At 51.6% G+C, this 26,310-nt stretch overlaps 1 protein-coding gene across 1 annotated transcript; it reads left to right on the plus strand.

Moving 5' to 3' along the window:
* The first annotated feature begins 18,202 nt into the window (after nucleotides 1-18,202).
* Nucleotides 18,203-24,474, plus strand: KRT5 (keratin 5). Its single transcript, XM_004429070.3, has 9 exons — nucleotides 18,203-18,827; nucleotides 19,410-19,624; nucleotides 20,394-20,454; nucleotides 20,565-20,660; nucleotides 21,251-21,415; nucleotides 22,002-22,127; nucleotides 22,389-22,609; nucleotides 23,359-23,393; nucleotides 23,798-24,474. The coding sequence occupies exons 1-9, from the start codon at nucleotides 18,276-18,278 to the stop codon at nucleotides 24,130-24,132; spliced, it is 1,806 nt and encodes a 601-aa protein (XP_004429127.1). The 5' UTR covers nucleotides 18,203-18,275; the 3' UTR covers nucleotides 24,133-24,474.
* The last annotated feature ends 1,836 nt before the right edge of the window (nucleotides 24,475-26,310 follow it).

The following is a 26,310-nucleotide window of genomic DNA, read 5'->3' on the forward strand; positions in this document are numbered from 1 at the left end:
GGGTAATTTTCACTGATTTCACTGAGGACTCAGATCCTAATTTGATTTCCCAGCAGCAAGAGCGCTTGTCACCTCCTTTCTTCATTGTGTACCCCAGACTGACGTATTGAGCCCATGTTTCTGAAACTTTGCCTCCTCCAGAGCACTAACCTGGATCTTCAGAGCCCATGATTTCTTTCTCAGTCACTCCCCACTGTAACGCAGCTTTTCCCTGAACCAAACTTCTGAATCTCCTCCTGAAACCACGTCTCACTCCTGGTATGTGTGTGTCACTGTTTGTGGTTTACTGCAAGCGGAATTGCTAGGAAGTACTTTAAACAGGATTTTACCCCCATGTGCCCCTCAACTGAGTAGTCTCGGTCGATGTGTCTGTTTCCTTCCGGGGGACCCTGGTGGGCAGAGCCTGGCAGGTGTGATGTTTTCTTGTACGGTGTTCAGGACAGAACAGCCGCAAGCTGAACCCGGTCTTTTCAATGATGATGGGACAAAGAAATCTACAGAACGGTGTCCCCAGTGCTCTGAACACCCCTCACCTGCACCACGACCCCTGCTGCAGCTCAGCCGCCCCTCTGTCTCACTTCAGACCTGTCTTTGATGGGGCTGGGAATGGCCACGCGACATCCCTGAGGGCCAGGCCTGCCAGTGGTGTCTCTAAAGCTGACTTCCAGCTGTGAGGGTCTCAGGGCAAGAGCAGGCAAGCAGGGCTCCGGCCAAGCACAAATCCCGGGAACAGCATCTCTGTGGCACTGTGGTTGACTCTTCATGGCTGATGGCTGGAAACTGGAACGTGAGCCAGGACGAGGGAGAGGAGAACAGACTGAAAAAAGATGTCCTGAGTGGAACAAAGGGAGCGGGGGAAGGGGCCTCTAGTCCACATCTCTGAGGCCTGAAGATCTGGAAAGTGAGGATGGGGGGGGACAGTCTGTCAGTGCCACAAGAGGCAGGGCCTGGGGGTGGGCTGGGGGTAGCAGGAAGGTCAGAGGGAGTGGTGTGCTAGAAAATGCTTAACAATCAGCTCTCTGAAAAAAAATGTGTATATACAAATATACACACACACATGCCTGTATACACACATGCATGATGTATGTATACACATATATTTATATGTACACTCGTAAGTGTATTATGTTTTACTGATGTATCAGCTATAGTGCACAACCTACTAATAATAATAACATATAAATACTCTTTATTGTAAACTCTATGAAACCAACTGAGTCTCACAAAATGCTTTCAGTTAATTTTTGCCAAGCTCTTACATCCACAGCCAGCCCGTGGTTACAAGTGACAAACCAGTAAGCTCTGAAATGAACGTGCGTTCATATTTTCACCCTAACAGTTAAGATGGAAGAGAAACCGTGAAGATGGATGTAGGAACTTCCCTGGTTCCTCAGTGACGGGAGTGACTTCTTTGCTGAATCAAGTAACAGGTTTGAATACTGCAAGATTATTTTGTCAGTATTTTTTGCTGTTCACAATGTAACAGCTACAGTCACAACACACTTTGAAATTTAATCTGCGTGACATTTTCTCCATCACTTAGTTAACTCTAGACCAGGGCTGTACAACAGACGTGAAATGCAAGCCATACGTATAATTTCAAATTTTCTAGTAGCCACCTTAAAAAAACAGCTGAAATTCATTCTAATCATATATTATACTTGACCCAAGATATACAAAATATTATCATTTCAACATGTAATCAATATAAAAATTATTAACTACAGACTAAATCTTCATAATATAGTGTATATTTTACTTTACATTTACAACACATCTAAATTTGGACTAGCCACAAGTCAAGTGCTCAATAGCCACATGGGGCGAGTGGCAACCATGACAGACAGACAGCATAGCTCTAGATAATCAATGAAACAATAAATCATTTCAAAATATTTCATATGTCGAATCATTATGTTGTACATCTGAAACTAATATAATGTATATGTCAATTATATCTCAATAAAAAATATGAAAAAAATAAAAACAATAAGTCAGGCTCTGGTTTGTGGTGTTTGGCGATTCCTTTGGTATGAATACCCCCACAATGGTGATTTCAAGCTGCCAACATGATCCCAGGATCACAGAGTTGCAGAGATATGTAATAGCACATCATGACAGGATTTCCACTATACAGATTCAATAGTGCAAATAACCTCAAGAGCCCAGATAACAGTAAAATAATTAAGAAGTTATGAGTTTTAAGCATTTCTTACCTTTGTTTTTAATTTAATTTATGTAATTGTAAGTTTATATAATTTAATGTGAATTATGGCTGTTTACCAATGAGCTCACAACATTATGGAAAAATTGGCAATTGGCTCTTGTAAGCCAGCTGAACTTGCTCCAGCACAGAGATAAGAACAAATCAGGGCTTCAAATGGGACAGACGGGTTTTTTGTCAGGGAGCAAAATCAGATTTTTCTTTGTTAAACTGAACAGACGTTTATAGAGTGTGATGGTTAATTTTATGTGTCAACTTGATTGGGCCATTAAATGCCCAGACGTTTGATTAAACATTATTCCAGGAGTGCCTGTGAGAGTGTTTCTAGATGAGACTAACATTTGAATCAGTAGACTGAGTAAGGCAGATTGCCCTTCCCAATGTGGGTGGGCCTCATCTAATCAATTGAAGACCTGAATAGAACAAAAACACTGAATAAGAAGGAACTTTGTTAGCTTAACTACTTGAGCTGGGACATGGGTCTTCTCTGTAGGACTGTAATTTACACCATCAGTTCTCCTAGTTCTCAGGCCTTCAAACATAAACTGGAACTACATCACTGGCTCGCCTGGGTCTCCAGCTTGCTGGCTGCACATCTTGGGACTTCTCGGCCTCCCTAATCATGTGAGCCAATTCGTTAGAATTTGTATATATATATATATATCCTAATTGGTTCTCTTTCCCTGGAGAACCCTGACTAATACATTGAGGTCTCATCTGGCACGAGAATGATGCTGGAGAGCTGGTGCCAGGCAGGGTAGGGGGGATAGAATGAACACAATATGATTCTGGCCATCAGAGGTCTTGTGATCTAAGGAAGGCACAGATGCCCACAGAAGCAACAATATGTGCAAGCTATAAAGGTGGCCCTGGGGGTTGTGGACCCCAAAGGTGGAGAGGTTAAAGGGCATTTGCGTTCCAGACCCAGCTCTGTCTCTAGGTCACGGCCTCATTTTGCCTTCGGTTTCCTTGTCTGTTAAATGAGAGAGTTGGGCTGGGGGAAACTCCAGGTTCAGCTTCCAAGGTGGGTCTTCTCACACTATGAGTGGGGGCGGTGGCTTCCTGGATGAAGCAGCATTTGAGCTAGGCTTTAAAAAACGGCTTTCTCGGGCCAGCCCGGTGGTGTAGCGGTTAAGTTCGCCTGCTCCGTTTCGGTGGCCCTGGGTTCGCCAGTTCGGATCCTGGGTGTGGACCTAAGCACTGCTCATCAAGCCACGCTGAGGCAGCGTCCCACATAGAGCAACTAGAAGGTTGTACAACTGTGACACACAACTATCTACTGGGGCTTTTGGGAGGAAAAAAAGGAAAGAAGGAGGAAGAATGGCAACAGATATTAGCTCAGGGCCAATCTTCCTCAAAAACGAAACAAAACAAAACAAAACAAAAACAAAATGGCTTTCTCCATGGACAAAGATGTGGTTTAAGCGAATCTCAGCTGTCAGGAACTGTGAAGGCAGAAAGCAGAGGGGCAGGAAGGAGATGAGTACCCTGTGGTACCCTGTGGGGCTGCAGAATAAGGAAGGAAGAGGAAAGAGGACAGGTACCAGAGTTTTAGAGGTGGAAGGGCCTCAGAGTTTATCTAGAGAGCTACTGGGCCAGGGCTTCAGTTTACAGATGAGGGACCTGAGGCTTAGAAAGGGTAACTCCCCAAGGTCACACAGCTGGCAGATGGAAAATCTGGTCCACGTAACTCGATATAGATAAGGGTAGATGTAATTGATGCATTCATGCCCAAACACACATTTATGAATTTATCCCAGTTAGCAACTTATTTCCAGATGTTTGGGTCTAGGATAGTAATTGATGAAAACAAACCTAAAATTTTTCACTTTATATAAAAATGCTTGGATCCAGGACTCTCAAAGACGCGTCCTCAGGAAATGGTATGGAATATGGGGAGGATACCATGAAATGCCTGAGAAGAACTGATGAAAACATCTGATAAGATAATTAGCTTGCATTAGCCTCTGAGAAAGGGGCTGGGCATCCGGACACCTCACCTTTCATCTGCTGTCACTGGGGGAGACCCCACAGCTTCCCCTCTGCACCTCAGCCCTTGGCCCACAGACCTGGAGTGTCAGGGAGAACACAGCCAGCTGGTGCTGCCGTCGGACCTCTTGAGAGCCCCAGGTCCCTCAGGCACCCCATGTAGCCCCCGTCCCCTCCACACACTGAGCCAAAGGCTCCACTTCCACAACGTCTCCAGGCCAGTGGCTTGGGAGCTGGCAGAGATGACCTTGTTCCTATTGAGAGGACCAGGCTTCGGGTCCCCAACAGACTGACCAGCAGGCCAGGCTCAAATGGCGTGTTCTCAGACTCCTCAGAGTTCCGGGTCAGACTGTGGCAGGTGAGAGTGCTCCCAGCTCCCTGCGTGCGGCCCACTGCTTCCTCTTCCTACCCCGGCTTTGTCCTTGCCACAAAGACCTCATGCAAACCCCAGCCTCCCCTCCCAAGCTCCAACCACAGCCTGCAGACAGCTTAGTGGAGAGCCCACCAGCGAGGCAGTCTGTGCTCCAGAGGATGGAGCCGGGGAAGAGGCCCGCGCAGGCCTGCGTGTGCGCAGGGGGCACGGGCAGGGAAGGCCGGGGTCTTAATTCCCTGAGCTGGTCTAGAAGAGGAGTGTGACTGCAGATGAGCTTGTCCTGGCAGCCCCGCAGACTCCTTGCTCTGTGGGGAGAGGGCCGCGGGAAGGGGCCAGAGCAGGGCCCCTAAAGTGGAGTCCAGGGCAGGGGACTATGCATAAGTTTGCTCCTGGACACAGGACCCACACCGGGGACACCGACTGAGGCAGAAGTAGGCGGCTAGGCCAAGCTCCGGGAGTGAAAGGACAGGAGGAAAGAGCAGGCTGCGGGCATGAGGGTGGGCGGTACTGAGTCCATCAGGAGATGGGGAATAAGAACAGAGAGAAACTCTGAAGGTAGAGATCATGATAATAGCTGTTGTCGATTGAGAGCGTCCTGTGTGCCAGAACGTGGACTAGGTTCTTTAAGGATATTTCCTTACTAAATCCTCATCAACAACTCCGTTAGCACCCCCATTTTATATAAATAAGGAAACAGGGCCAGAGAGACTATGAAACGTGCTTAGGGTCACCTGCCAGAAGTGGTCCCTACACTCTCTCCTCCCCCGATGGTGTTGTGTGCTGGAAGGGAGGAGCGGAAATGTCACTGTCTCCTCTCGTGTCTGCTCCAGGGCTCAGCTCTGTGTCTTCAGGCACCAGATCTGAGACACTGGTGTTGGAAGGGATGTTCCAGAGAAGTTGGGGACTAAAGATAAGGGTCTGTAGGGGGCAAAGGGTGAGGCTGGAGCCAACGCTGTGGCCTGGGCAGGACTGCCAGATGTGATTAATGCCAAGCAAGGGCCCAAATGCCCACGTGGTCAGAGCAGTCCTTGGGGTGGCCAGTGTGGCCGTGGTCATGAGCGGATGCCCTGGGGAGGGGACAAATGCCTCTGGGTGAGAAGATTCAGGAATTTCTCTTGGGTCCTCCTGAGGTCAGGGAGAGTGGTCCTCAGCATCTCTAGGTAGGAGCTGCCTATCACAGGTGGGGTGGGGTCAGGGGCCTCAGCCATCCCCTCTTTCCCAAACACCCCTGGCTGAGCCGCCCACGGCCCTGGTTGTTTTGACTCTGGGTTGTTTGGTCAGAAGCTGCCACTTGCTATACTCACCCTCTCACCCCGTAGGACTGTAATTTGATTTTCTAAGTGCTCATTTGTGGTTTCCAGACACTGAATGGTATAATTACAGAAACGGACTCGCCACCTCCCTGACTCTGGTCAGGTGTACCTGTTGGTCCACGTTCGCAGCTGGACGTGCTGAGGATGTGAAGGAGCCCAGGTATTGCCCTTCCCCTCGCCCCTGGTCCCGGGCCCTCTCCTACATGCAGCAGAGAGGGCTCCTTATTTGGCGGGAGATGAGACCTGAGATCAGAGAGCCGGGCCTGGCCTTGCAGCAGGAGAATGGACGCAGGGAGTCGGGAAACAGAGGGGAGGGTCTATTCCTATTCCCCACGGCCCTGGGAAGAGGAAACAGAGGCATGTTAGGGAGGAGTCTGGGGCAGAGGCTTGAGGAGGGGGACAAGGTGAGCGGAGAGAGATCCTGGGACACAGCCCCCTCCCTGCAGACATGTGGAAGGCTGGCGCTGCTGCCACACGAATCATTTCAAGCTGCGTCACAGCCTGTTTTAGAATCCTGGCGTTATTTTGATATATATTAGAAAAGATGCCATTCAGTAGTTAACAAAGTTGCTTTATAAAATAAATATATTAGCTAAACTCGCAAGCCAATTTAAAGAAAAAATATTAAAGAAAATAACAGTAGAGATGGTTTGTGGATATGGGCAAAATCCTGACCGTGGTGCCTGAGTAACTGTAGTTTGGGAAACACGTGAGGAGTCGTACACATATTAGAGAGGGGTGCAGAGGCCCTGGCGGGAGAGGTCAGAAAGGCCAGCGTGGGTGTGGGTTGGCTGCGAGGGCCGCGGCCAGCTCCCCAGGGCTGTGAGCAGCGCCGGGTCAGGCAAGCTGCCGCAGTGTAGACAGCTTGGGATATAACCATATTATTTATTCTCCCTGGGAGTCAGTCCGAGAAGGGGGAGTGACTAAGAAATATCCCCAAATATAGAAAAATTTGCCAAAGTGAAAAAGGAATTGATTTTCTGTGAAACTCCACAGAGCAGAACCACCACTGAGAAGCGGATATTGAAGGGAGGCCCACGTCAACTTACGATGAGGAAGAACTTTCTTCCAATGAGAACTGTCTGAAAATGGGCTGGTGGGTCTTGGGAGAGGAGAGTTCCCCTTGCCAGCCTCTGGTAGGGTTGGGGAAGGGAGTGCCCTCTCTGGTCCCCCAGCAAGTTCAGTGTGACCCTCCAAAGAGGGAAGGTGGGAGAGCGACGACCACTGTGTTCTCAGAGGCAGGCTGAGGAGAGGGGCTGCGACCAGATGACTCATGGCCAGGGGTCCCAGGGCCCAGCCACGTGCCTGAGGGGAGATGCTTAACAGGCCAGTTGAAGGCCCATTCTGGTTGCTGGGAGCAGATGAGTGAGAACAGGGAGAGTGAGACTGTGAAACCTTCTCTCAGCACCCAGGAGATTTTTGGATGCAGACCCTGCGTCAGACATCTCAGGACTCTTGTCTGTGGAAAACAACCACAGCCTGGCTCTCAGCTTATTGGTATGAAGAACGTGGCCACCCTGCCATCCCGCCTGAGGCCCAGCTTGAATCCCAGTATCAGACCGAGGCAGGTCGTTGATGGAGCTGGAGGCCTTTGGAGGTGCCTGCCCAACTGACTAGCAAGGTGGAGCCCACTTCGGTCACCTGAACCCCACATTTGGTGTTAGAACATCCATGCTGTGTTGGCTTCCTCAGAGAGCAAACCCAAGACATCACTTACTCTGCTCCTCCCACCTCCATGTGGCGCTGTCCCCCACCAGTGGAAGAGCCGTCATCCAGCCATGCTCGTTTCCCTGGAGGGGCGTGGAGAGGACACGGGCCATGGGAATCCTCACGAGGGTATGGGGTGAAGGGGAGGGCAGAAGTCCTGAGCAGCCCAGAGCTATTATCAGGTAAAGGACTGTCTTTAGCTTGTGCTCCCAGCCGAGGTCAGTATGAGAAAAACCTATTAGACAAACTCTGCTCTCCTCATGGTGTGGAACCTCTGTTCAGATTCTCACACAAAGGGCTCTCTCTGTCCTCTGCCAACCAAGAACGGAGAGGGCCCATGCCATTTAGGGTAAGCCCTCTAGGGACTGTCTGGGCAAGGGTGGGGCTGGTTTCCACCACCCCCCTCACAAGGAGCTGGACCACTGGGAAATGTCATCATTTGTCCACCAGGCCAAGGTCCACAGGGAGACACCAATCATGGTGTCATGTTCCAGGACAGACACATTCTTCACCAGCTGGCAGACACTCTTCCTACAAATTGCCTTCTTGCCTTTCCTTGCCTCGCCAGTGTGAAGACCTGTAGCTGGAGGCAGGCAACGGCAGGAGAACCCCAGGTGAACAAAGGGGGCAATGGGTGAAGTCAGTTGGCCAGGAAATGAGGCCACCAAGCTGCCAAGAGACCAGTCCCCTCAAAAAACCAGGATGAAGCCTGGCAGAGTGGGGCGCTCTTCACCAAGCAGCCTGGGCCCACCCCAAGAGGCCAGGCCCCAGCGTGGAGCAGCATGGATTTGATGGCTCATTCTCGTCCAATAGTAACCAAAGGACGGGTCTAGACCCAGCCCAAGTTCTTCCTTCCCTCAGCCTGTGAGTGAGCACCTGCGCCTCTTAGTCCTCTCCGGGCACTGCTTCTGCTGAGCCGTGGGGCAAGGGAATGCAGAGGGGCTGGGAGGGAAAGGTCAGTACTGAGGAAGGGGGACTCAGGGACCCCATCCGGAGTGAACTCTCCAACTGAGACCAGAGGACCAAAACCCAGAATGCTTACAGAGCCTGGGGCAGAGAAACATGCATCCAGCAGAGGTTCCCCAGTAGACGAAGGCAGCCTGTTCACTGTTGTCCCGTAGACCTAGTCCACGCCTGGTGGGAGAACATGTGGAATGGGCAGGTAAAGGAGATAAAGGTGATGCTCTGCACTGGGCAGCTTCCGGAGGGCAGCTCTGAGGAGCAGAATTTGGGAAGAGGAAGAGGCAGGCAGGCTGGGTGGAGGAGGACCAGAAGAGATCTTGAAGTTGGGAGCGGGTAACTGAGGTGTGGTATGAGGATACAGAGTAGATGCCCTTGGTTGAAGCAGAATCTGGATGGAGATGGTGTGTTTGTTTCCTGTTGCTGCTGTAACAAATTACCAAAACCAAATTTTTTATCTTGTAGTTCTGGACATCAGAGTCTGAAATGGGTCTCAATGGGCTAAAATCAAGGTGTTGGCAGGGCTGCATTTCTTCTGGAAGCTCTAGAGGAGAATCCGTTTCCTTGTCTTTTCCAGCTTTTGGGGGCCGCCTATATTCCTTGGCTCATGGACCCCTTCCTTCCTTCTTAAAAGTCGCAAAAGGGGTCAAGTTCTTCTCGCTTGACATCCTTTTCTGCCTCCCTTCTCCATATTGAAGGACCCTTGGGATTACATTGGACCCACCAAGATAATCTAGGATAATTTCTCATTTTTAGGGTCAGCTGATTAGCAATCTTAATTCCTTCTGCAGCCTTAATTTCCCTTTGCCATGTAGCATATCATATTCATAGGTTCTGGGGATTAGGGCATGGACATCTTTGGGGACCATTATTCTGCCCACTATAGATGGTAGTAGGGATGGTGAGGAAAGGGGACCCAGAGAAATGAGGAGGTGAGTATAAGGCCAATAGGAAGCTACTGCATGTTCTTGAGCAAAGGAGGGCCATGCTTCACCGAGGGCCTGGAGATAACCTCGAATCTCAGGGTTAGTGTGAGATCATTTTCCAGACTCAGAACAATGGAGTCGTGTTATGTCTGAGGTCCTGCGGACCATAATGTGTTATTGTTCTCTGCTGAGGGCAGTGTGCCAATCTGCAGGAAGCCATTGCTCACGCCAGAGTGAGGGGTCCCAGCCCTCGGGGATACCCAGGTCAGCTGGTGGCTGGACACTGCCCAGGAGGCTGGATAGGTCATGACATTCCGGCTGCGAAGCATCAATAGCCACTGAATGTCTCACTGCCCTGGATGGTGAGGCGGCCCCTTCCAGGGAGGCCAGGGGGATGAGGAGGCCAATGGGTGGGACCAGCCCTGGGGGCAGACTCAGGAACCGGTTGGGACTCCTGGGCTGCTGAGGAGGGAAACAGGGCATGGTGGGGGCCCCGGGGGGTCATAGTGAATGGAGCTTTTGTTCGTTCCTTGGCGCATCCTCTGCCTGGGAGGGTGCTGGGTAAGTGGAGAACACTAGGGCCTCATAGATCCAAAGAGTTGGGAGGTTCCAACTTGCGGGGGCATCATGGTGTTGATGGCCCTAGTGGTGCCTCCAGAATTTCTTCTTGGGTAGGACAGGGGGTTTGGGGGCTATGATCTAGTTAGAAAGAGGCGAAGGTATGGCAGACCTGTCTCAAAGCTGGTTTGCAGAGGAGTTTTCATCTAGGTGACAAGTTTATTTGAGGAGGCTTTGGTGTGTGGGCTGCTGATGGGGATTATCGGGGTGCTGGGCTCCTCAAGGTCCCCTGGGCACCACCACTTTTGTGCTGGTCGAGAATATAGGCTCTAGGAACAGCCAAACCTGGGGTCAAATCTCAGGTTTGACTCTTGTTAGCTGTGTGACGATAGAGAAGACAATTTTCCTTTCTGAGGTTCAGAAAACAGGAATAATACTAGTGCTTTATTGCCTTGGATAATGTGAGTGTTAAATGAGACAACACATGTTAAATCTTAGCATGACGTCGGGCATGCAGTAAGCATTCCAATAGCCATTCATTTCAAAGAAGGGCTGGAGGAAATCAGGCCCCACGTCACCAAAAGAAATGAGACTACACAGCTGAATGAAATGGGGTTAATGTCTTCTCTGAGCGGGGCAGCCTCATGCAAGAAGTTGGTCTAACCCCCATGAGGCCACTGGGTAGCTTGGCCCTTCCCAAAGGATCAAAAATGTCAAATAACCCTTAGGCTGGGTCATCCTATTTCATCCCTTCCTGTTTGTGGCCTCTGCTCATCCAGAGCGAAGTTCTGTGGGGCCCGTCTGAGTGTCTTGGCCAGAGGGAGTTGCAGGGTTGGGAGAGATGAGAAATAGAAGGAAAAGCTGAAGGCTGAATCAAGACACTGGACCACACCTGAGGTGGTGGGGAGGCAGTTGTCAGACACTTCTCGGCTCTCTGGAAGAGACTGCCTCGGAGGCATCTGGGCCTTTTCCCCATGTCTGGTGCCAGGGAAGTAGGGAGAGGAGTGGTGAGCCCCAAGCTTCACCCCCAGGAACGGTGTATAGGATGACCCCAATCTGCTGGAGTCTTGCCCCAGAGTCCCAGCTGCCCCACCCTGGGTTCTGGCAGACCAGAGAGGGGAGGGGTCTCCCCAAGGCTCCACCCCCCATCTCCACTCAAGGATAGAGTTTCCTCTCCCTCAGGGTTGCTGGAAGATCCTGAGACACAGGACTGCCGAGTGTCAACAATGGTGAAGACAGGGGCTTTCGGGTTCACATCTAGGCTCTGTCACTTACCGGCTACTTAACCCCGCTGGGCCTCAGTTTCCTCATAAAATGGGGATGATAATAGGCCCACCTCATGAGGTTGTGAGGATTAAATGAGTTCCTACATCTGGAAGCATGCCTGGGGCACAGTCAGTGCTATGTAAGTATGGCTGTCGTTATTGTCTTCTGTCATGCCACAAGGCGCAGCCTGGGCACTGACCCATCCCATGTTTTGAGCTGTTTAGGGATCATGGAAAGTCCAGAATTTCAGAGAAGCACCCCATCTGGCAATCGTCAGACACGTCTCACCCATTTGGAAGAGACTGCCTGAGAGGGTGTCTGGGTCTTTGCCTTGTGTTCTGTGGCAGGGAAGCCAAGACAGAGAGAGACAGAGAGACAGAGCCAGCACTCAGCGTAACTGCTCCTCTTAGCACGAAAGCAGGAGAATGGTGGGCCCTGGGGTGGAGGGTGAATGGATCCATCCGGCTGGAGAGCAGAGTTGAGGCTGAACGGCCATGGGAGCCCAAGGACTGGGGGTGGAGTGAGGGATGATGGGAGCCCTTGAAAACAGTTTCCGAGGCTATGGATTTGACTAGAGAGCTAGCCAGGGGCACAGTGAGGTTCTGAACACAGGCGGATGGAGTCACGTGTGAATTCTCACTCCTTGTATCCACCAGTGGGAGTGGGAGATGAGGAGAGGGGCAGGACAGAAAAGGGCTCCCCTATCCCGTTCCTCTTCCCAGCTGTGGTCAGCACCCACAGCCTGCTGAACCTGGTGGCCTGGCATGGGCAAACACCTTGGGGGAAAGGGCCTTGGTGCTGACTTTGGCTCAGAGGCTAGTCCCCACCCTGGAAAGGCCTGGGTCAGTACCAGGAATTCTCAGGGCTGCGCACGGGGGAGAGGCGGGAAGCAGTAAAACCACATCACCCATGACAGCCAGTGGTCAGCCCCTCCGTCCACACAGGTATCCTTCCACAGTGGCCTCGGGAGAGGATTCTCCGAAGGCGACCGACACATGCAGCCTTGGCGTGGGACATGAACGGGCTCTTGCTGAAGTCCAGGTGAGACGGTGCAGGGCAATGGACAGTGTGCAGGACAGGGCAGACCTAGTCCTGGCTCTAACCCTACCTTGCGGAGGGATTTGGGGTTAGGGCTTCACCTCTCTGAACTCAGCCTCCTTCTCTACGAATGAATCACGGAGGGACATCTGGGCATGGCTTGGAGAGGGTGGGGAGGTGTCAAAGCCAGAAGATTACCGTAGAAAGTCTGGCTGGGGCTCACCTTGGACGGCTTGTGGGAACTAAGTTACCTGAAACCAAGTCAGGCAGGATTCCCTAACCCAGCCTCTGTGCAACCACCCCCTGTCACCAGGCAAGTGGTGTGGCTTACTGTCCTGGGCCTGGCAGGGAGGTCGGGGAGGAGACCCAGCCCTGTCCTCAGACTCTGTGTCTCCCCAACCAGCCTGTCCTGTTCACCACTGTGCCCCCACTGTGGCAGCCCAGTGCATGGCACCCTACAATCGCTCAAAACACACGTGTTGGATGAAGAAATGATTAAACGATTGCTGCAAGTGTGTCTGTGCTCTCTCTTCTCGGTTCCTTTGAGGCTGTGTCTCTCTTGGAAAAAGCTAACCTGTTTTCACGAGCCTTCACCAGGGACTGCTGGTCCCAGGGCATGCTGAGCAAGGCCAGCGGTCTACGTGCCCGTGGGACATGAAGACGGGAGCTGTGAGCGCGTGCCGAAGGTGCGGCGGGGGCGGGCAGGTGTCCATTTGCCTCCAGGACTGTCCAAACCCTAAGTGTGTTTCCTAAGGCTGGTCCTGGGACAGGTAACAGGTCCAGCTTCAGCACTGTCGTCTCCTTTCTTTTCTTCCCCATCGTATCTTCACCGTCTGTACTGACTCACCCCCGGGTCATTGGAGCTCCCCCAAAGCCACGGGGAAAGCAGGACGGAAACAGGACTCTGCGCCTGCGCCTGGCCCTAGGTCGTCAGCAGGAGGAAGCGGTGGGCCAAGCAGAAGATCCAAGAGGGCAGCTCCTGTCTCTCCTCCATCTTCCCATCCTGAGCTGTGGCTACTGCGGTGGGAGGAGAAAGGAGCGGGGAAAGAAGGAACATGGGGCAGGTTAAGAAGGTAAAAAGCTTCCTTGCACAGCTCTGACCCTACAAGGACAGAAACCTGATATAAACAAATCGTGTCCCGGCCTCTCCACTGTCCAGAAAGTCTGAAATTCCCAGAGTGCCAGGCACACTCACACCCACGTGTAAGGACAAAGCAAATGCCAAGAAAACAGTAAAAGCCCTTCTTTGCTTGTTTACGATTTTTGATTTATGGGTGCAAAGTTTGTAGGGCAGTGTCCACCACACGGTAAGTCCTATATAAGTTATTATATTATTAAAAAAATGAGATCACCCTCCATGGAAGGCAAAGCACAGAGGGTTTTGCTGTATATCCTTTTTTTAGTCCCTCTGAGTAATTAAAGTATTTGTTGATTTCCAGCCCATAGTTTCTATCAACCGAGGGGATTTTCAGAGACTTTGGTATGTCATTGGCAAAACACTCTTCAAATGAGGGAAGAACATTCCCAGACCTGTAGGGACCTGTTGGCGGGAGGCTGAGAACTCTGTTCCGCGGCTCTCGCCCCACAAGTGCCAATCGCCTGCCGAATCTGAGGGGTGGGGGCCAGGCTGCTCCCCACGGCCCCCTGCATGTCTGCCCCACCCTTCCCCCCAACTCCAGCTGGAAATTACAGTTCAGCTCTCACCTGGCCCCTCCTGTGAGCTCAGGCCCCTTTCCTTCTGCGACTGCAGACTGTGCTCATCTCCCAGCACCAGTGGGGGAACTGCAGGGAGAGGCGGGGCTGCGTGTCCAGGGTCCCAACAATTCCAGGGCTGGATTAGGACCAAGACACAGCCCAGCGTGGGCCCATGAGCTTTTGTTCCTATGCTGTGACCCACAATGTGTGTGAAGGCCTTGTACAAGAAAAGTCACCCCCACTTGTCACCCAAATAATGGCAACAGGGCTGCTTCCAAAGCCCACTGGAGCCAAGGCTGAGTGGTTGCTTTACCTGTGGACATTTGCATTTCTACCCAGGCCTATTTTCAGTCGTGGGGTCTGAGGATCCTAGGAGGCTGGGTGGGGCTCCCAGTATCACAAGGTAGCCTCTGCCAGACATGGCCAAGTGCGGGAAGGGTGGTGTATCCAGCTCCCCAGGCCACAGAGGGGCCAGTCGCTCTATGCTCCTGCAACCCTGAGAATCCAGCTGAGATCAAAGCTGGGACCCAGAGGTGGGGAGGGGGCAGGATTCCCGCTGGCTTTGGGTGGAGGCAGGAACATTCTTCCCCTAGTTCCTCCCTGGGGCTAGGGCTCTAGGAGGAGTTGCTGGGGCTGGCCCACGGCTCCATCTGCCCCTCCCCATCCTGCAGAATCTGGCTCTGCGCTCCCAGATGGGCTGCCAACCATCACCCAGTGAAGAGGTGACTCACGCCTCAACTATCGCTCCCCACTTTTTGTGCTGAACACGCATGGGACAGAAGGTCTGCAAAGACGAGGAGAATGCAGCTTTCTTTCCCTCCTGGGTGGGGACGTGGTGGCTGGGGCGGGGCATGGGGGCTACTAGTGGGCTCAGGATGGGGGTTACTAGTGGGCTCAGGATGGGGGTTGGGGGGAAAGGAGCAGAGGGAAGTCCAAGGAAGGAAGAGTCATGAACTCTGTCCTCAGAGGGCACCCAGGCTGAAGGGAACAAGAGACCTACCCTCTGGACATGTCCCCTGGGACAGAAGCAGGTGGACAGGACTCTGGGACTTGGCGTAGGACTGGCAGGGGCCCCACACCCGATCTGGGGAAGGAGAAGAGGGAGATCGCCTTATGCCTGTCAGTTCCATCCAGAAAGTTTGCCGAGCACCTCCAGTGTGCAAGGCTGGGCTGAGTGTGCGGCCATGTGAAGGTGAGCAGACATGTTCCTGAACCTTAGGGAGAGTACCATTTGGTGAGACCTCGAGGACGTGTGCAAACCATCTTCTATGAAATATACGTTCTGTTGACTGTGCTCTCTTCCACCCACCTTTTATCAAAGGCATCCAGATTGCGGGGGGCTCTGAGGAGAGTGCCCTGGGCTGGCATTCAGGATTTGCCTGATCCTTGCCCCATGGACACGTGGACCAATCCTACTCCCTGCCTGGTCTGGGAGGTCCCTGTTTAGGAAACGCTGCCCACGTTCCACGGCCCCACACACCTCTGTGAGAGAGGCCAGGGCAGTCGTCCTTGTCCCTCCTCTGCCAGGGACACCAGCAGGGCCAGCCCCAGCAGCTCACTTAGCCCTGCACTCGTCTTTTGCTGATGGGAAAAACGATGCCCAGAGAAGCCAAGTCACATGTCCTGCTGAGTCTTGGTAACTCCCTCTTCGGGGGCGTGGCAGAAAGCTCAGGTAGCTCTGTGTAATCCCTCTCTTCCTGCCACGGTGGGATTCCAGGCTGGGTGGGGCTCTCCCACACTGCAGTGGCACTGGTGCCTGGCTCCCCTACAGGGGCATCTCCACTATTTATGGCCGTCCAGGTCTGGCATTGTGGGAGGGGTGCCCTGCCTGCTGGGGGAGGGCTCCCACAAAGCTCGGACAGAGTGCCGCCTCCCCACCCCACACACACACCGCCTTGAGTCAGGCACCAAACACTCCTTGCCACAGTTACTCACCACCCACACATCTTTGGTCACTGGCATCTGAATCTGAGCTTGGCGCATTCTAGCCATTCTCAGACTGGCCAGAATGCATTCCTGTTTCACTGAGTCCTTCTCCTTCCACAACACAGCTGGGAGGAGGAGGAATGGGGAGAAGAGAATGTCCCAGTGTCTCAGGAGGGGTGGAGCTTCCCTGAGGGCAGTGGGGACCAAACCCAGGACCTCTGTGTAGGGGGGGGACGTACCCTGATGTCAATCTTTCAGTGGAGAGGGAAAGCTCGGGCTAAGAGTCCCTAGACACCTGCTTCAAGCTTGGATCTCTTCCATCGGGGGCTGAGGGTCCCCCAATATGTCTCAGGGCCCCTAAGACACTCACATCTGTTCCCTGAGAGGCATCAAAGTGTGAAATTGGTGAACTCAGTAAAATTCATCTCTGAATCACAGGAATTCTTCCGGCAGGGAGATGACCTAAACCTCATGGCCCCGGACCTGGAAGGCCAACTCTGGCCATCGGTCTGTCTCTCTGGATTTCCCCATCCACTGCTTTCTCAGCAGCCCTCTGGGGAGCAGTCACATCTCGGCTGATCCCCATGGGCTCAGGGTCATTTTCCCACAGCTGTGGCTCCCTCTGGCCAACTGCAGGCCCTGACTAGGGAGTCCTGATCCCAGTCTGAGTCTTCCTTTCTTTACTTTTGAGAACGTAGCCTCTCAGCCCTGAGGCTTCAAACCCACCCCCACCCCACCCCTACCTCCAGCCCCAGTGTAGGGGTGCCCCCACAGCTCTTAATGGCGTCCTACTCCCCGCTGCCTGGGAGTCTTGCTTCTGTTTTGAGGAGCCAGCCTACTTAGGTCTGCAGCCAAAAAGAAGCAATGCAATTTAGGACAGACACTTGCTAAAGTCTAACCAGAGCCCCTTTCCTCCATCTGGGGTGCCAGAGCCCACCTGGACAAGCTTTGCAGAGAGGCCTTACAGGGGTCCTCCCTAAAGCAACTATGGCAGATTGTTATGCCAGCTGCCCGGTCCCCCGAACCTGCTGTGGCAGGACAATCCATCAACTTAGAATCCCGTTTTCCATTCCCCCTGGCCCTGAAGGAGACTTTGGGCTGGAGCCGAGAGAAAGCACAGCGGTTCCCGCTGCTTGGCACCGGGCGGTCCGCCGTTATAACAGGCCTGCAGATTCTCGACATGTTCCTGATGAGATTAGGAGCTCCTGCAGGTATGTGTTTGTGGCGGCCTTCAGCCTGTATCGACAGATACGATGACTCATTTCTTCCCTAGTGGAATCACTGAGGGCTTGCTGGAACACACCTGGGGGGCCGGAGGAGCCAGCAGAGCAGCTCCCCCTGCAGAGAGACGTGACTGCCAGGCCGAGTCCCAGGACTTTTTGTGAGGGTCCGCATTCGGCCCCTGGGTTTCCTCAGCCCCTGCAGACTCCTGCCCAGATCAAAGACCCAGGGCAAAGGTCAAATGCTGCAGAAACTGCAGAATCAGGAGAGCTGGGGAGACACAGGCCTGCCCTGCAGAGAGCAAAGTGGTAAATACTGGGGGCGGAGGGGGTCCCATATTCTGTTTCTGGAGCTTAGGGATTGGGGAGACTTTCTCGTAGGAACTTGCAGGAGAATCTGCCCAGCGGGCTCTGGGATAACTGTGCCTCTCCCAGGAGAGGAAATTCTGCAGTAAGGGTGGAAGTCTATCTTCCCCTCTGGCACATAGCAGAGATGTCAGGCCACACAGTTGCCTTTCCAGGTGCAGAAATCCCTGTAGCAACCTCCTGCCTGTAAGAGTGAGAGAAGAAATCACTGTCAGTGGGGACTTGCTCTGCCCCCGTTCATGGACAGTCTGCACTGTGCTGGGTGGTTGACGATGTCCCTGGTCCTGTAAGGATCCCTTGGGACATTGGCCAAATGTCCCCTTCCTTCCTGGCGTCCTTGGGCTGCTCCCAGCCCTGGGCCCCCATGGTGAAGATGGACTTGCTGGCAGCATAGCCAACTTGCTGCTAAGACATCAGCGCTGCAAGGCAGGGTTATTCCTACCTAAGAAGAGCCTGCCAGGAAGAAAGTGTTTGCACCCCACACCGCTGTGCAGGTGTGACGGTGAGCTCACAGCTGCCCCCCAGGCATGCCCAGCCCACTTAATCATTCACAGCTCGACAACTCTCCCGCCCAACCCAGCTCTAGAGGATAAAAGGGGGGATTGCAGCTCTCGGGTAACAGAGCCAGCTTCTGTGTCCTGCTGAGCTCTGTTCTCTCCAGCACCTTCCGACCCCTAGTGCCCGGTACTCTTGCTCCACCAGGAACAGGCCATTATGTCTCGCCAGTCGAGTGTGTCCTTCCGGACCGGGGGCAGCCGTAGCTTCAGCACCGCCTCGGCCGTCACCCCATCTGTCTCTCGCACCAGTTTCACCACCGTGTCCCGGTCCGGGGGTGGCGGTGGCGGCTTTGGCAGGGTCAGCCTTGGGGGTGCTTGTGGAGTGGGTGGCTATGGCAGCCGGAGCCTCTACAATCTGGGGGGCTCCAAGAGGATCTCCATCAGCGCTAGCGGCGGCGGCTTCAGGAACCGATTTGGGGCCGGTGCTGGAGGCGGCTTTGGCTTTGGAGGTGGAGCCGGGAGCGGATTTGGTTTTGGCGGTGGAGCTGGTGGTGGCTTTGGGCTCGGTGGCGGCGCTGGCTTCGGAGGTGGCTTTGGTGGCCCCGGCTTCCCCGTCTGTCCCCCTGGAGGCATCCAAGAGGTCACCGTCAACCAGAGTCTCCTGACTCCCCTCAACCTGCAAATCGACCCCGCCATCCAGCGGGTGAGGACCGAGGAGCGGGAGCAGATCAAGACCCTCAACAACAAGTTCGCCTCCTTCATCGACAAGGTGAGGCGTGACCCTTTGTGAAAAACCGCTCTGAATGTGGGATAAATGCCAAAGAAAGTGGGAAGGGGGAGACTTTCTGACTTTGTGCAAATACCTCAGAGTCTGCAGTTATGTGTTTCCACTTGTTTCTGTGTCCTGGATTGGTGGCCCACTTTCTTAACTAGACAGGCAGCTCAGAAGAGAGGTCTTATTTCTTCCCCTTCAGAGATTACCCCATAAGTGCTCTGTGATCACTGTCGTTGGACAAAGAGATGAAGGCTATGCTTCCTGTAACGGGACTGATTGCATAGAGAGGAAGATGAGTTCACGGGGCAGTAGCCTGAGTGCCTCGCAACCACTGTTGCACTGGGCCGCCCTCCGCCCAGCCGTGCCCACTGCTATCTGTGCCCTGGATAAGTGTCCTGTCTCCCCCAGAAGAGTGAGGTTAGGCGCCTCACTCTAGATCTCCCCTCCCAGGGCCCAGGGCCAGGCAGAGCACATGGAAAGGTTTAGGGGGAGCGCATGAGCTGGGAGGAAAACTGGTGGATTAATCATTGAAACATGAAATCTGAGTGTCTCATCTTCAAACTCTGCCCCCTCCAGGTGCGCTTCCTGGAGCAGCAGAACAAGGTCCTGGACACCAAGTGGACCCTGCTCCAGGAGCAGGGCACCAAGACCGTGAGGCAGAACCTGGAGCCTTTGTTCGAGCAGTACATCAACAACCTCCGGAGACAGCTGGATGGTATCCTTGGGGAGAGAGGCCGCCTGGACTCAGAGCTGAGGAACATGCAGGACCTGGTGGAGGACTTCAAGAACAAGTGAGTTGGAGTGGAGTGGAGACAGGGGCAGGTGATGTTTTCTTGGCACCAGCTGTGCTTCTTCACCAGACTGCTGCTTATGCCTTCCCCACAGACTGGAAGCATGTAGCTTCCATGGACACCTAGAAAAAATCCAGGCCCATGTTTAGAAAGTTCCAGCCCCAAGCTCAGTCCCTCTGCAAAGCACTTAGCCACCATCCAGAGCAGCAACCTCAGCGCCCTTGGTACCACCTGGTGAAATAAGCAGTCATGTAATCTTTGCCCTTTGGGGCTTTCCTCCCCAACACACTCAAAGTACACGGCATGGGCTTTTGATGGATTCCCGCAAAGCAGGAACTGACGACATAACCCAGCTTGGTAGCTCAAATCATTTCTTTAGTCCTTATGAACTAACAGTTGGCCTGATAGTTTTTTATTTGTTTTTTTAAAAGGCTGTGAAAGCTGAAAAAAAACACTAGAGAAATTGACTAGATGTGGAGTTGGGGAGAAACAGCACGGGTTTTCTACAGTAATATTCTTGGGGCAACTGAATTATAGCAATAATAGAATGATTATCTGTTAGGCAGCTACAGAGAAAACAATCTCCTAATGGTTAAGGATCTTGCCCAGGGGCTCACCTACCAGAGCCCCCTCCCTCTCTGCCAATATGATGTAAGAAGCTCCTTCCCAGTGGGAAAGCAGGCTCACAGTTGACTTTATACAATAAAGACCCCAGGCCTCACCTGGCTCTCATCCTCTGATAAGCACTTCCCATCATTTTTACCACCAGGTATGAAGATGAAATCAACAAGCGTACCACTGCTGAGAATGAGTTTGTGATGCTGAAGAAGGTGCGTGGGCAGGAGAGAACCTGTAGCCTGTGGCTATGCTCTCTTAAGGTGTTGTTCACTTAAGTCAGGGTGGAAATGGGGTGCAGTGCCAACCATCCCTGTTTCTCTAGGATGTGGATGCTGCCTACATGAACAAGGTAGAGCTAGAGGCCAAGGTCGACGCACTGATGGATGAGATCAACTTCATGAGGATGTTCTTTGAGGCGGTAAGAGATGCCCCCTACTCAGGACCCAGAGAGATGGCCACTAGGACACCACCAGGAGGCTCCAGGATTAAGTGACTTTCCGTGGTTCCTAAACTGTGGACCATCTCTGTCTTTTCTATTCCTTTAGTACCACTCACACTTTATTACTTATAAAGCCAATCCTTTAAAAAGTCAAATTTAAAGCAAAAGACCTCTTCAGCAATCATTTCGCAGAGTGAGGTGTAGAGTGAGTTATTGGAGCACCGTAGACTTTTCCTGGCCACCTCCTCTTTCTGGAGTGCCATCCCCTCTCAGTTTTCCCCCAGCATGGCAGACCACACAACTGGATTCTTTTAAAATAAGTTATGACCCAAGAAGATTCGAGTCTGAGCAGTTACATGGTAGGGGTTTCCTGGAGGTTCAGAGTTGTTAAGGTTTTTTTTTTAATAGATTTAGTAATGGTTTGAATTATTTAGTAACTTATCTAGATTTTTATGTAGGTGGATATTATTTTTTTTCTCAAAGTGATATACTACAATGAGTGGAAGATTTGAATGGACCTGACATTAAATAACACAGAATCAGATAACTGACTTCAAATCTCCCTGCAGGAGCTGTCCCAGATGCAGACACACGTCTCAGACACATCTGTCATCCTCTCCATGGACAACAACCGCAGCCTGGACCTGGACAGCATCATCGCCGAGGTCAAGGCCCAGTACGAGGAGATCGCCAACCGCAGCCGGACGGAGGCCGAGTCCTGGTACCAGACCAAGGTGGGTGCTGTGGCGAATGTGTCCTGAGTGAGGGATGGACATGTGTCTAGGACTCCAGGCCATGACAAAACGCTAAGGATGGGGCTCCTGAAACCTGCTGAGGCCTCTTGGGTTGAGTTATGGGAACGGTCATGTATGCATTTGCCACATAAATTCAAGAACCTTAAGGAGAATCTCACACCAGTGTCCCTAGGGAAGCAAAGGCACTAAAGAGGAAATTATCTAAGATCAGGTCCACCTTGATAAAGCCAAAACCAGCCCCTGGCCCCAGATAACTACGTGTCACGTGTTGCTTAACGATGGGGATACGTTCCGAGAGATGCATTGTTAGGCGATTTCATCATTGTGTGAACATCATAGAGTGTACTTACACAAACCTACACGGTATAGCCTGCCACACACCTAGGCTATATGGTACTAATCTTAAGGGACCAGCGTCGTATACGTCTGTTGTTGACCGAAACGTCGTTATGTGGTGCATGACTATATACCACTTGCCACCTCTTGGTAGCGCCTGCCTGTGAACTTGGGAAAGTGTTTCCATCCTCATATAAACAAAATCTTTCCTCTTTTCTGGTGGCATCAGTACGAGGAGCTGCAGCAGACAGCTGGCCGGCACGGCGATGATCTTCGCAACACCAAGCATGAGATCTCCGAGATGAACCGGATGATCCAGAGGCTGAGAGCCGAGATCGACAATGTCAAGAAGCAGGTAGGGAGAGGATGAAAGAAGGCAAGGAAGGTGCCTGAGCTCTCAAAGGGAGACCTATTTTGTTTTGTTTTGTTTTACTTTTTCTGAACACACACGTGCATACACGCGAAGAGCTGGAACAAGTACCAGTGTGTCAACGTTTTACCATCCATAATGACCAGGACAAGTGTACTGGCTTCTCTCCAGAATCTCAGCAAGAGACACTTCAGGCCCAGCTCAGCTACTCAAGTGTCCCCACTCTTCCTTACTTTCCCTCTGTAGTGCGCCAACCTGCAGGCCGCCATTGCTGATGCTGAGCAGCGCGGGGAACTGGCCCTCAAGGATGCCAGGAACAAGCTGGCTGAGCTGGAGGACGCCCTGCAGAAGGCCAAGCAGGACATGGCCCGGCTGCTGAGGGAGTACCAGGAGCTGATGAACACCAAGCTGGCCCTGGACGTGGAGATCGCCACCTACAGGAAGCTGCTGGAGGGCGAGGAGTGCAGGTGGGCAACATGGCTGACGTCACAAGGCTGGGATGGCCTCGCATTTGGTCAAGTGGAGCTTCTTCTCCACTACAGGGTGTAAAACACACACACAGGTGGCCACTAGCTTGTGCATGATAATCATCCATCATTAATCTGATTTCAATCTGACACCTGGACAGCTGACCTACACAGTGTGGTCCCAACTCACTTTTCTGACCCTATTCCCACCAGTGTTCTTGGGTGTTGCCTCTCCTTCAAACAACTAAGCAACTCAACGACATCTTCCCCATTCTTCAAGGACCTCTTCCTTCAGGAAGCCTCTCATGATTACTCCAGCTGAGTGAAATTCACCTGCCTTTGGATTCTCAAACTGTTCCATTTTCTTTGATCTTCTGACACTGCCCACTGTCTGCTTTCTGTTAGAAGTGTTTCTGTCCATGCCAAATCCTCTCACAGAGTGTAAGTTCCTACAAGGTGAAAACTGCTTCATACATATTCATAGTTCCCTCAGCCTCTTATGCTTTCCATGTACTGAGTGGAGGAGAATATGATTTATAATCTTCCTTTGATAATCTGTTTCTAGGTCAAGTCCTCTTCCTTGGGAAGTCCCTCCAGAGAGCCATCTCTTTGTCTAATTTAAGCCGTTTTTTCCCGCATGCAGGCTCCTTGTTTATAGAACAAGCTCTAAACATGACTGTGGGAGTTATTCACATAGACGAATGCTGTCTTTGGGGAGTTTTTAACTATTTCAATTGTTTCCCTTTCAGACTGAGTGGAGAAGGAGTTGGACCAGTCAACATTTGTAAGTAACTTTGAACAGACATTAACAATGATGATAGCATGGGGAGTTTGGTGCCAACTCAGAATCCTGCTGTTTCTAGACACTCCCATCTCAATACACGGTTCCTCAATATGCTTAGTGAGCAGCAGGTAGTGGAAAGGAAAGAACACAGACTGAGACACGAAGCAACGTGGCTCATGTCTTATCTCTTGAAGGGGAGGCCCTGTATCTTACACATCTTGCACCCTGACCCCTGCCTTGCCCCTACCCCTCTACCAACGAAATGTCTTAGGTCTTCTGGGCCCCATTTGCTACTCTGTAAAAGGGGCCAGGTACAGTGCCAACACTAGCAGGATCAAATAGATTGGACGTGTGGGATCTATCTGAGAGACTGTCTCACCACGTTCTCCCTCCTTTCTCTGCAGCTGTCGTCACAAACACAGTCTCCTCTGCCTACGGCGGTGGCAGTGGCTTTGGCGGCAGCCTTGGTGGAGGTCTTGGTGGCGGCCTCGGGGGAGGTCTTGGCGGCGGCCTCGGCGGAGGTCTTGGCGGCGGCCTCGGGGGAGGTAGCGGCGGAGGCTACTACTCCAGCAGCAGTGGCGGCGTCGGCCTAGGCAGTGGGCTCAGTGTGGGGGGCTCTGGCTTCAGTGCCGGCAGTGGCCTAGGCCTGGGGGTGGGCCTTGGCGGTGGTGGGGGAAGCAGCTCCAGCGTCAAATTTGTGTCCACCACCTCCTCCTCCCGGAAGAGCTTCAAGAGCTAGGAGCCTGGAGGTCACTGCCTCCCAGTGCAGCAACCCCGCCATGGGGACCGCCTCTTCAGGGTGGTTGCCCAAGCCAAGTTTTCTCTTTTTCTGGAGTGTAGGCTAGACCAATCCTATTGCAGAACCACATTCTTTGGTTCCTGGAAGGGCCCAATCCCCAGTTTCTAGTTTTCCGTTACGCGATTCTCTGTTCTGCTTCAAATCAACATTTAGGTTTCTATAGTGTGGTCCTGGGTGACAGAAGAATCTAAGGTTTTCCAGTATCTAAACCATCAAAACAGAGTCCCCACCCCAATCTCAAATTTTGTTCTGGTTCTGACTACCTCCAGAGTGTGTTCAATAAAATGCTTTTATAATATAAGCTGTTGTGCAGAATTGTTTTTTCAAGGTCTACTACCAGCCTGGAGGCCCCCTGCAGGTCGATCTAGATGTGATTGGTTTCTTTGATGATTCAATGGAAGAATGGAATGACCGTGAAGGGAAAGTGGCCATCATGGGTGGTACAGAGATTCCAGGAGGCATCTGATGAAAGCCTCTAGAATGAAGGCTAAGCCTCTAGAATGAAGGAGTCTCTGGAGGGCATGAATGGGAGTGTCCATTGTATTGCAATTTGGACACATTGTAGAGTGTTTTGTTGGAGAGCGGCTCCATTCAACGTGGGCGGATTTGCAAATAACAGCATAAATGGGTTCAAGTAAAATTTGTAAATAAGGAATACATTGCCTTCAGAACCCAAAAAGGCCTACAAGATGTTGGACCTGTTCTGATATTGTGGGTGTGAGAGGATCAATAGCTGTTTCTTAACAGTGTCAAGGATGGAGTGGCCCTTGGATTACCAAATAATTTCAGGAATTTAACTGAAGCGGCAGGAACTTGCACTGTGTGTGGAACAGTGGCCCATCCTTTTTTTGTGAGCTGTTTTGTGAGTATTTGTATGTCCTGAATGAGTGTGTCCAATGAATCTCTTTGGAGGAGGATTCATCAATGTCATATCACTCCTGTGCTCCTAGAGAAAGTCAGATGCATTTAAGATCTTGCCTGCAAAGACTGTGTGCAATGGCAGGGCTGTTGAGGTAATGATGCTCATGAGCATCTGGGTAAAGATGGACTGTGCACCTTCAGAGGTGAAGGCAAACTGACTGAGAGGCTGTTGAAAAAGGCACTGAACAGACCATCATTAGCCAAATCCATAAGAACAAAATATTTACCAGTTGCTGATTGGAATCAGTAATTTCAATAACATTAGGTAGAGGGCCTTAATGGGTGAGACCTTGGCATTAGGGTTGTGGTAATCTGCAGTGAGCCTCCTTTATTCCTTCTAAGTTTAAAAATAGGCCAAATTGGGCTGTTGAATGGAAAAATAGTGTGTATAATCATCCCTTCTCTAAATATATCCCCTATAATGGGTTTCACTCTTTGAAACTCCTGTTTTAATTTACACTGGAATGTATATTAACTATTTTAACTGGAGGAAGATCCATGGAGTCCCATTTTGTCACGCCAATTTGTAAGTGTCAAGGACTTAATTTAATTTTAATTTGTTACTCCTTGGGTCAGAGTGTCCATGACCACTGTGAGATATTTTAGGAGATAATGGATGGTGTGATTATGCGAAATTTAGGCAAGTCAGTAGTTCTGAAAATTAAGGTGAGGCACACCTGTTTGTTCTGTAGTTTGTGGTCAATGGCTTCCCTAAGGTTACAAGAGTACCTTGTTTAAATGTAGTGGGATTCCCAGGCATCAGTGTAGTTTGAGCTCCAGTGTGGATTAAGGCCACGAAGATTTGTCAATTGGTGTATTTCAGCAGATGTTCAAGTTAATTCAGAACCTATGTGGTAGAGGTGCAAAGGCAGTCCACACCACTTTTTTATCTTTTTGATGTATAAATTCTTTTAGTAAATTCGGGATTTCCAATTGCATCAAATTGGGTTTCAGTTTTTTGTTTCCTGCCCGTTTCCAGGTTTCTTTCTTTCCTTCCTTTCTCTCTCTTTCTTCTTTTCCTTTTCTTTCTTCCTTCCTTCCTTCCTTCCTTCCTGCTTTTCTTCCTTCCTTCCTTTCTCCCTCTTTCTCTTCCTTTTCTGTGGTTACTGGATATACTTGCAGGAGAAAGGGATACTCCCTACCCTGCTCATATTTATCAATGTCTTCCTCCAGAGAACCTCAAATCAGTATCATCAG

This window comes from Ceratotherium simum, chromosome 17, assembly GCF_057802395.1.
Source record: "Ceratotherium simum simum isolate JZ-2026a chromosome 17, ASM5780239v1, whole genome shotgun sequence".
Classification (NCBI taxonomy): domain Eukaryota; kingdom Metazoa; phylum Chordata; class Mammalia; order Perissodactyla; family Rhinocerotidae; genus Ceratotherium; species Ceratotherium simum.

What these genes read in the sequence shown, in the direction of transcription:
- KRT5 (XM_004429070.3), top strand. Translation starts at nt 18,276, where the DNA reads ATGTCTCGCCAGTCGAGTGTGTCCTTCCGGACCGGGGGCAGCCGTAGC. An exon ending in TCGCCTCCTTCATCGACAAG is followed by an intron (nt 18,828 to 19,409) that starts GTGAGGCGTGAC and finishes TGCCCCCTCCAG; the next exon opens with GTGCGCTTCCTGGAGCAGCA. An exon ending in AGTTTGTGATGCTGAAGAAG is followed by an intron (nt 20,455 to 20,564) that starts GTGCGTGGGCAG and finishes CTGTTTCTCTAG; the next exon opens with GATGTGGATGCTGCCTACAT.